An 11116-nucleotide genomic window follows, 5' to 3' on the forward strand; every position below is an offset into this window, starting at 1 on the left:
TTTAGCATACATGATATGCTCACCTGCCAGGATGCACACTGCATTCAAATAACTATAACTATAAAACATAGTAATCCTCATTTGACAGCTTTGTATTTAGTGTAAATATTTAACAACTGATTTTAATGTAGTGATATATAATTTTACCAATGTTTAATGCTGATCCAACAAAAGAGACAGGCACTGAGAAAATTTCTCCCAAAGAATTAAAACAGTGGGCAAAATAAAAGGAGATATTTTTGAAGAAGTACATAAATTAGCTCATGAAATAAATCAGAAATTTAAAAGGACAACTGTGGTGTTTGAATTTAGAACAGCGCATCAATCTGGAATGATTTTCACTATAATAGAATAAAGCAATAAGAGAAAATGACTCACCCGATGCTGGAAAAAATTTGGATCCAAGTATTTGTCAAATCTATCTTCAAATTTGACATTTGACTTCTTCCAGTTCACTTCATATGTAAACGGAATTTTGGCATCCAGGGTAAGTTTTACTTTATTTTCAGAAGTTAAGTTTACATCTACTATTTGTTTTCCATTGAAACCTATGTCAAATTTTTTGTGTGTCCAAATGTAATGGCTGTAAACACCACCATTTTCTTCCACTTCTCCAACAATTCCTGAAAACAATAATAACTGTTTAATCAAATGTTTTCAACAAAAAAAAATATGATAACATTTTCAAAAATAAAAATTAATCCACAAGAAGATTTAATTGCAAATTGAACCTCCATGTGATATATTTCAGAAGAATAATAACACTAAATAAATAACATTGGAAATTATTTTCTTGGTTACCATTTTATCAACTATTCTTACCCCAAAGAAGACAGAAAATTTTAAGTACCATGTGAGACATATTCAGTGACCAATGACAAAACATTAGTGAGAAATTGGATATTCAAAGGAAAAACTGATAAACAAAATACAACAGTTAGTGAGATTTGATTGGGAATGTTACTATTGCATAAAAATAACCATAAACACAGTTAACAACCTGAAGGTTGGCTTGATAGGCGATGGTAGAGTTCACCCAATAATAAGCGGAACGATTTGTGAAATTCACATTTCAGGGGACAGATTCTTTCCCTGGGCCACCTATGGTTTCCCAGGAAGTGATGGTACCAAAAAATTCACACAGCTTGGGTGACGCTTAGGGTGCCCATAGATGTGTGCCAGGAATCGAACCCAGGCCCTCCGGCCAGTAGTCATATGCTTTACCCCTGGACTACCACGTCTCCCTACAAGTACATAATTGATCTAAAAAATATGTATATAAGTACTACAAAAGGAAGTAATAGGGTTCAACCTTTTGGAAGAAGTTTTGGCAAAAGTGAGAGACAACTCGACAAAGATGATTGGGACCAAGATCTATCAAGAAGTAAACCGGATAGTGCTGTGTAAATCCTGAATGATAACAAGAAGTCCACAGAATGTCAACTTAACAAAAAAATGTTCTATATCAAGATCCTGAGAAGTAAGGCTAAAGACATACTGCTCTCAGAGACCAAGACTGCCATGTAAATGAATGTGAATCTTACTAGCATTATTTTGCTATATATTTGGTAGTCGTCTGTTTAAGGCAGGTTTTGGACAGACGCAGATGCCACCTCTAACATTCTGAGCCTTACCAAACATGGCACAACTAGACACCCAAAACTAAAATAAATCCCTAATTCCACATACTTTTATTTCATTTATGACTATTCTTCTCCTCTACCTACATTGCTTGCCTGGCATTCCCTTCCCTGCTTCCTTTGAATTTCTCCGAATAACTCTATCCCCTCCACCACCATGCCTAATGCTGCTTCATCTGTTTTCTTTCCCATCTATTTTACCTTTTTCATCCTTCCACACCCACACCTCAAAATCCTCTCATCTAATCCTATCATCTTGCTTCAATGATTGTCTCCACATAGAACAAAACCATAAATCATATCTAAGTTCCAGAGAGGTTTTTTCTTAAACCCAAACTCAACATCCCTGCCATTAACTCCCTCCTACAGAACATTTCCCTGGCTGATGCAATTCTTCTTCTTATGCCTCTACTACTTTAACCATCTTGATTCAAAACACTTCTAAGATAAGAACTTTGGAGCATCTAATCTAGTCTCTGCCCTCCAATTATAACATTCAACCTAAGTCTTCCTCTTCTTAAAACATTGAAATTTTTTTAATTTACACTTATTTCAATCTAATTGTGTCAGCTAAAACTTTGCTTTATTATTTTATAATTTAAATAACAACAGTAACTTGGTTACTTCCACACAAAAATTTTACACCTACATTTCGATTCGCAAAACATCTAACCACAGAACAGTGGATATAGGCATGAGAATACCTCTCCTATACCTTTCTTTCCTTCCTCCTACTTTCCCACTCCCTTCTCTAGACATCCTGATGTTAAAAAGACCCCTTGAGATCACTAAGCAGTAAAACCTAGGAGGCACTACTTGAATTGAATTTTACGAGGAATATAACAAAGTTACAGTGATAATTTAAAAAAAAAACAAACACAGTAATCAACCCAAAGGTCGGCTCGGTCGGGCGGTAGGTAAGCACTCAATACTTATATAATTGATGGTTTCCAGTGTACCTTCATGGAATCGATTCATATTGGAAATGAAAAAACAGTAATTTTGTGATTACATTGAAAATTTATTACGACACGACCCGGGTTTCGACATTCAACGTCATCTTCAGGTGACAACTCTTAGACATCCATCTGTATATACTACACTCAGGTAGAGGCGGGACCAAGAGACGCATGCAATAAATATTGAGTCTAGTGTTAGAAGTAGCAATATTGCTAGCATGAATATTTATTTATTTAAAAAAAACCACAGTAATCAACCCGAAGGTCGGTTTAGTAGGTGATGGTAGAGATCGCCCAGTACTAAGCCCTATACGGCGTGTGAATGTTCACACATCAAGGTAGGGGGGCCAGTTCCTTTCCCTGTGCCGGTTATCATTTCCCAGGAAGACCTGGTACCCAAAAAATCACTTTAGCTTGGGTGGAGCTTCAGGTGCCCAGAGTGCCTTGCCCGGGAATCGAACCCGGGACCCTCTGGTCAGCAGTCCAACGGTCTACCCACTGGACTACCGCGACCCACTTATTTATTTAGTTAGTCCAAAAATATCCAATCGTGGCAATTAAATTGGGAAAATAACAGATAAACAAATGATATCCATTAACAATTTAACAGATAGCAAATAGTAGCACCAAATAAAAAATGCAGTTTACATGACTGAGGGAGACAAAATTAGTGTAGGAGAGGAGGTCCAAAGAAAATTAGAAGGGAGAAAGAGTACAGCAGGAATGGATGGCATGAAGAGTTGGGAATGGGTCAATGTCAGGGAGGCATTTAATCATTACATTACAGATTGATAGAAGTCTAAAGATCAATGAGCATTCTGTGATTGAGAGGCAAATATAGGTGACATTTAAAGAGGGAATTCAAGCCCAGTGTATGCAAAGACACTCAAAGGGAGAAAAGGGAAAGAAGTTAAGATAACCTATAATTACTATTGATGATTTTTATGAAAAATTTAATTTGCTGCAGCATTCCATAAGCAAGGAAATGCCAAGAGGAGACCTGATCTAATCTAGAGAGAAGTTACATAAGAATAAGTGACGAAGGCGAATGACAGAAAGAAATTCATCAGGCTATCAAGTAGTTAAAGAGAATTGGGTGGAGCAGTGGCTTAAATTTGGAAAGAGTATTCAAGGAAATGAGAACAGCAGGCAAATAAAAAAGTTTGGAGAGCTGGCAAGTTTGATACTTAACTGTATTGATCAATGAAGCCCACCAGTGGCATAGCTTTAGAGGAAATACTTTTGATACATTCACAAAAGAGAAGTTATGTGAAAAAGATGACACACAAGCCTTTTTGATTAGCGACTGCTGAAATTACCTGATTATAAATTTGATAATCATTTGCTTGGAGTGGTTTACAGAGAGGATCTTTGTTTTGGCTGGATTCATTTTTAGGCACAAAGTAAAAGAACGCCCAGCAAGAGTGTTGAGCATATTCTGTAAGCTAGCGATGTTGTCGATGGAATTGACTGGTTCGAAAATTTTGCAGTCATCTGCATAGAGGAGAATTTCGCATGAGCAGTAGTAACCGTTTTTACCAAGTTGTCTATGTAAAAAGCAAATAATTAAGGAAACTCCCTTGAGGAAAACCAGAAGAAACAGGGACAACAGAAGAGTAAATAAAATCAATTACAACTTGCCGCTGCCTGTTTTATAGGAATTAAGTTCAATTATTCCAGAAATTACCATTAATATTATAGTTATTTTCAAGTTTGTAGGACTTGGTGATTTATTTTATCAAAAGCTTCTGCAAAATCAGCATAACAGATACCCGACTGAGTTTAGATCTCGGAAAAAGATAAGGCCTGGGAAGGTTGCTTCATGCCAACAATCCACGAAAAAAACTATGTTGCTCTTCAGAAACGGAGGGAAAAGTGAAAAATAAAAGTCTTTAATGGAAAATGTGCTCACAGTCAGTTGACATGGTAAAATGGTTGGAAGGGAGATTGATCAGTAAAACCCAAAAGGAAGATTTTTTACCAGATTTGAAAAAAGGGAAAACCTTACCTATTTTTCACATTTTGGGGAAATACCCCACCATAAAGCAATGGTTAAAAAGAATGGAAAAGGGAACAACAATAAATAGCAGGAGTGGCATTTCTCAGAACCATAAACACCAGTTGATTAGAGCCATCTGCACAGGTACTCTTAGTGTCATGGTATAATCAGCCAAAGGGAATAAAATATTGAAGAAGGCTTGTCACCTACACCTATTCAAAGTAACCCAAGAACAGTAACGGGGTGAAAAAACATCCAAGAGCGCCACTGAAAATTAAGAAGTAGACAAATGACTTCACAACTAGATATACTTGGTAGCAATGACAAAAGGAACAAGGTATGAATATAAAAAGGATTCCAAGAATATGGAAAGATATGTACCAGTTCAATTTCATGTGTAGTAATGTAGTAATAGCAGAGAATTACAGAATTCTACAGGCATTCTCAAGTACAATGGATTAAGAACTTCAAAAATATAACATGAAGTAAATTAGAAAAATGCTAAAATGCAGCACATAAGAGAAAGAACCAGAGAACAGATGGTGAAATATGGATAGAGAATTAGAACGAAATGAAAAATCCAGTTTTTTGTCAGTATGAGCATCTGCTACAAAGCTAAACCCTAAGGTGAGGAAAGAACAAATTAAATCTTTCACCTATCCTTAGTAGCAGTATAACATCATTTCAAGTCAGTTGAACAGGAAGTTCAAATGATATCAAGCACAGAATACACAGGCCCCTTGAGTAAGCACATCAACAGACTGGTGCTGTTGATAACATTTTTGCATATCGGTCAGTCGTGAAATTTCTGAAAACATGGAAAATTCCATACTCTTTCCTGATTTTTCCCATTTTAAGGCCAATATCGGTGGTGCCTATTTTTTTCTGCAAAAACATCACTGGAGAAAAACAATTGGCATTCATCCACTACACAAATCAAGAATGCCATTTTTTATATGTTTTGCACCACTAGCAGCACATGGCATGATTATATTGTTTCAACGCAAAATGAGGGTTAAGAAAAGAGATCTTTATTTATTTTTTATCTATTGTATTATAGTAATACCGAGGAAAGGGAAGGAACAGGATAGGGATGTTGGACGGGATGGAGGGAGGAAGAAAGTACTCAGAGCTGAAGAGGGACCTGATGTAGAGTAGGATGTTGTGTTTTGCTAGGGGCCACAAATTATTTTAATTAGTAATTATGCCCATTCAAAAACCTACCTTAACCGGTAGATTACCTAATAATAATATGGTAATACTTTTGAAACTATTTATCATTGTTATCAGATTATTTTGAACAAATTCATGCCACAGATAAACTACTTAATACCGTCAGCTACAGCATACAGCCATTTTGTACATTCTTACTACATACATGGCAGTTTTAAAACTATTACGAGAGCATATTGACATTTGAAAAATATAATACAAAAGAAATAATGGGAAAATATCTTCATAGGTTCAAAACACTATACACTTCAATAATAATAATAATTATATCTATCCATCGTAGTTCCATCGGTAACTTTCAGATTTCTTATTATTACAAAAGCTTATGGACAGTATAATGGCATGAGAAGAAACTTGCAAAACTTGCTCAAAAAAATAAAAGGTAATACAAATGTATCTGAGTTGTTTCTCAGCCAAATCATTATGGAAGATATGCTACTCAATATATATCTGGTATTTTAGCCCCAACTCTTTGCCATCAAGAGCAGAAAAAAATACAATGGAATGATTATACAATGGGTACAGGCATATTTGAAGAACAATCAACTGAAATAATATTTAATATTAGGTAGTAAAAATGAGGGTATCAACTGTGAAAAATTATGATACCTGTGTTATTAAAAATTTATTGTAATGTTAAAGTTTCTTGTAAACCTCAGGTTTCTTCCTTGACAGTTTTGCTGTTCTGCTGAAATTGTATTATGTACTATAATCCCATCCCAATTTGTTCAGACCCTCATCAAGGATGGGGTCTCTGATTGATCACCACATCCGTGGCCCATGCTTCTATGTATTTTTTATTTATGTCCCTGAATTGCTATGCCACAGGCTCAATAAGAACCAAACCTAGAGAGATGGGTTGATTTTCTCTTGTTTCACCATTTTTCTAATTGCTGGATTGTTTGAGGAGCAGTCATCAGATATATTTTGAGCTCCACCAGGATAATTCTAAATATTACACACTTTTTCTTTTTTGATGGCTCAGTGTTTTAGCTATTTCAGAATTTAACAATATGCTGCAGAACTGAGGTTGGTCTCATAAGGCATAAGATCCACCTGAATTTTTTGGGTCCTCCAGGGTTATCCGCACTGACTGTATTTTTCTTCTGCTGTTAATACAGAGAAACTAATTTTCTTCACCAGCAATTACATTGCTATCAAAGTCATCATGTTCTGCTGCATACGTGTTCCAGGCAGTTCAGTACTGTGACCATACATTGTTATCTTTGGGTGTCTGTCAGCAGCTTTGCATCCACTTAGTGCAAATTTTCTGGTGTCATATCTAAGAACTGAGGATTCATCACAAAATTTAGGAATCTAAGGTTTTGCTGGATTTCTTACTTCATTGTATTTATTAGTTCGTCAAAAATGATAGATTTCCACTATCATACTGGACCTTATTAAAAAAGAGACGTTTCAGGCGTGATATGGTGGAATATCATGATTAATTAAAAATTGGCAATTTTCCACAAAATAAAATTTAATAATTTACTAATTTTATTTAAATTGACAATTTTTAATTAATTAACACTGGACCTTGCTATGAACATTTGTTTTTCCATCCTTGAATTCTGCTTTAAAGTCATTCCTTCACTAAGAAGTAGTAGTAGTTCTTGGGGAGGTGACCGAGGGCTAAGGTCATTTGCACCATGAAGGATGGATGGGAAAGGAAGGGTGGAGAGAAACCTGGTACCGGCATTAGCCTACTCTTGTTGAAAGGTGCCAAGGGATCCCCATCCGACGGCCGGCATACTCACTCAAAGTGCTCTCCACAAAGCACCTCAAGTAAGGATCGGGATACCACTGAAAAATATCTGCCGCCACCGGGACTTGAACCTGGACCCTCTCGGGGGGGAAGCCTGTACGTTAGCTACCGCACCATCTTCATTCCCATTCACTAAGACTACTCCACAAAAGTTGATAAAGAGTTTTCCTAAGAGTCAACAAACAAAGTTCACAAAAAAACAAATTTATGACCGTCAGGCTCATTTTAACACAAGATGATAGAACCATAGGCCATCTGGAAATGATAAAGCACTCGTTGCCTAGCTACTATCATACTATACTGTATTTGCAAATAAGACTCAATTCTACTATACTCATAAGCAGTCCAATGCATTATTTCCAGGAAAAATGTTTGTATTCCTACATTGAAGATTATTATACATATATGATACACAGAAAAAATGAAATAGTAGAGGTCAAAAGAATATTGCAGTAATCTTTACAACTGCATGGACCTCCAAGTAAGGAGTTCCATTTGATAGCTTAGAATAAAGTACGCATAAAACAACTACATCTCTTCATACAACCTTTGAATTTGATCATGAGGTTCTGCATGCATGGTAACCAGGTATCCTTATTGCTTCCCCACAATATGCTTTCACCACTATTGATCCACTTCATGAGATTTATATGCATTTATTGAGCATCGTCAATGGGGTATCCTTGGATCAAACCACCATACACTCATCCATGGGCGCATAGACCAAGTGCCCATCAATATTCAATCACCAACCATTAAGTTTTCAGCAATTATTTACTCAGAATATTTTAATTTCAAAGTCAATGTAAATACTACCATTTAGTGCAGGTACAGGCTTTCCTGAAGACTTTCAGTAACATTAGTAACATAATAACCCTGACAGCAGCTAATCACAGTAGCACAATTTTTATATATCAGTGGCATTTCAAGAGTAAAATAAATTACCAAATCCAAGAGCCCATTTCTATACACAGGTAAATGGTAACAAAATAGGAGAGATGGGTGTGTTTCACAGCACACCACACATTATTGGCACAGTTCAAGTTCCCTTGTCATTGGAGGTCATTAACAACAGATGACAGTAATTAATTGGGTACACCAGCGGGTATTTAATATCAATTGTCAACAAAATTTCTTACAAAATGCAAATGAAGGTCAATCAACTGCAACCTTAAGGTAAAAAAAGGAATTAGATCATGAGCACATATCTAGGGTCTGACCATTCTCATTCAGGCAAATTGTTTTCATTCAATCATAAACCTTTCTTTGGCCCACTTGAGACGTCATGCATAAGTGAACAGTGCTTGGCACTAATCTCTATTATGCTTTTCAAACTCCTACTACCACTTCCCAGCATATGCCATCCAGAATTTGCCACCACCCCCAGTTTTACCTCCGCAAAACAAACATAACATAGATATGACTTTGAAAAACCTTGAAAATGATCATTAAATAACCACAACTATAATTTTTACTCACTTCACCCAGAACATGTTATTATATCGTCGAACAGGCTTTACTGCGTAATTTAAATGGAAAAGCTCATAAAAATAATTCAAATATATTCACTACTACTAATCCACTTTTCATAGACTTACTCCTACATGTCCAAAGTAGTTTTCAATTCATTAGCAATAACCTCATGTAACAATTTACATTAAAATAGAAACAGTGTGTGCCATGAAATAATGGATAGCAAAATTACCTGTCAAATTTCAGGAGCAACAAAAGGGGAATTTAATTATAAATGGAAGATGTATATACAAGGTATAAGGCGAATAACAGCGGCGCATTCACCAAATAATAAAATGTCTCAGGCATAGAACAAACCCATTTCAAATTTGTTAAGAGCATGACAAAAATTTTCAACTCACCCCAAACAGGGAGATCATCGATGTACATCTGGTACCAGTAATGATTCTTTACGGCATAAATGAAAGCCTTCTGCTTCTCTTCAGTTAGAAGTATTTCACAATAAGGTGTATTGGTGATGGCAGCTAAATAGAATTGACATGCACATATAAGTTACTCAAGCAATTACATGTGGTGTACACGTAATCAGTAATGATAACTACCGCTAGAAGAAATCATACCTTTAAATTCAATGTCCAATCCACTGAACTCCAACTCCACCCCTTGAAGTGCTTCGCCAAGGGTTTCATGATAGTGGCTTATAGTTTCTTTGGTGCCAACGCAAAATGGCAAAGAGAAATATGCATAAGTCTCTTGACGATTATGATACGGTCCGACGGTATTCATCCACAACACCACTTCCTCATTATCTTCATACTGTAGCGTAAGAGAATATTTCGAATTAAAAACTAAGTTAATAACAAAGTCTCCTTAAATATTCATCACAATCAAACTTGACATTTCCTTGTGCCAGAAAAATCTACATTTCATATCCACATTGATCATTTAAACATTAAGTTCCCGACTACACTTCAGGCTACCAATGTGATGATGAATTTTCTTCATTACATACCCCCCTACGAAGGCCAATAGTGTAAAATTATTTCATTTCGTAATTTATTTTATACTTTAATATGATAATTCTAAAAGAAATCGCATGCAAAAGCATAAACACAGTTTTATCCGAAAAAGAAAATGGGCAAACGCCCTATCGGCAAAAGAAAAAGCAACCTTTCCACTTACTATGTGCGTGTGCTCATCAGCGCTGACTCTCATTAATATACAAAATATAATAAAGAATTTTAAGTTCTTCATACTAATAAGTGTAGTAAAAAATTGGTGGAAACTAAATTTGATTATTTTAGAATAACAACTTGCGATTAACTTCACGGATTTCCATTGATGGCAGCCCGTTTGACAACATCAGCATCGTACGTGTTACTGCCACGTCGATTCAATAGATGTCTCTCGAGTTCCCGAAGAGGAGCGACGTACTGATACAAATTTAAAATGTTTAAATACCACGGGTTTAAAATTAAAAATTGATGAAAAGATGCAACTAAAAAATTAAAATTGCGCGATCATATAATATTACTCAATATAGATCATTTAATTTTATTATCATGTTCCCCTTATCTTCAGTATAAACACCAAGAGCCTTCATAGACAAAAATAATTTATTGAATATAGTTAGAAATGGTTAATTTTTTTAAACTCAGATTTTAAATTGGATCTGACATTTTACCATTGCATAGATTTGATCGTTTTTAAGTTGATTAGATAAAGGTTAAAGTTAACGCTGCAGTTATCGCTTAGATAAGAAAAGCCCAATGCACTACACTCGTAAAAGGCCATGCCAGAAAGATTACGGGCAGGTATTTAAGATGACACCTCTTAGGTTATTTATCTCACGTGTTTAACTAAAAGAAAAATTTGAAACTTTAACGATCCTGCCAGGGTAAGTTAATCCATAATATTTTCCCAGGTATTCATATTACTAAAAATTGATTGTGTATATTGAATGAAATAATAAAAAATTTATTCAAAGGTGAAAATCGTATAGAAATCCCTACATGGCTGCCTGCATGAATAGTATTGTAACCGCCAA

At 35.5% G+C, this 11116-nt stretch overlaps 1 protein-coding gene across 1 annotated transcript in view; it reads right to left on the bottom strand.

Annotated features, from left to right (window-relative positions):
* Nucleotides 1–10440, bottom strand: part of TM9SF3 (transmembrane 9 superfamily protein member 3) — a 36744-nt gene extending 26304 nt beyond the window's left edge. The window contains exons 1-4 of the mRNA XM_071599508.1: nucleotides 10252–10440; nucleotides 9690–9885; nucleotides 9471–9593; nucleotides 379–623 (exon numbers count right to left, since the gene is read on the bottom strand). Of these exons, the coding sequence (XP_071455609.1) occupies nucleotides 379–623; nucleotides 9471–9593; nucleotides 9690–9885; nucleotides 10252–10323 (636 nt within the window). The 5' untranslated portion in view covers nucleotides 10324–10440. The remainder of the gene's footprint in view (nucleotides 1–378; nucleotides 624–9470; nucleotides 9594–9689; nucleotides 9886–10251) is intronic.
* Nucleotides 10441–11116: the final 676 nt, after the last annotated feature.

This window comes from Hetaerina americana, unplaced genomic scaffold (assembly GCF_022747635.1).
Source record: "Hetaerina americana unplaced genomic scaffold, ioHetAmer1.1.p SCAF_11, whole genome shotgun sequence".
Lineage (NCBI taxonomy): Eukaryota > Metazoa > Arthropoda > Insecta > Odonata > Calopterygidae > Hetaerina > Hetaerina americana.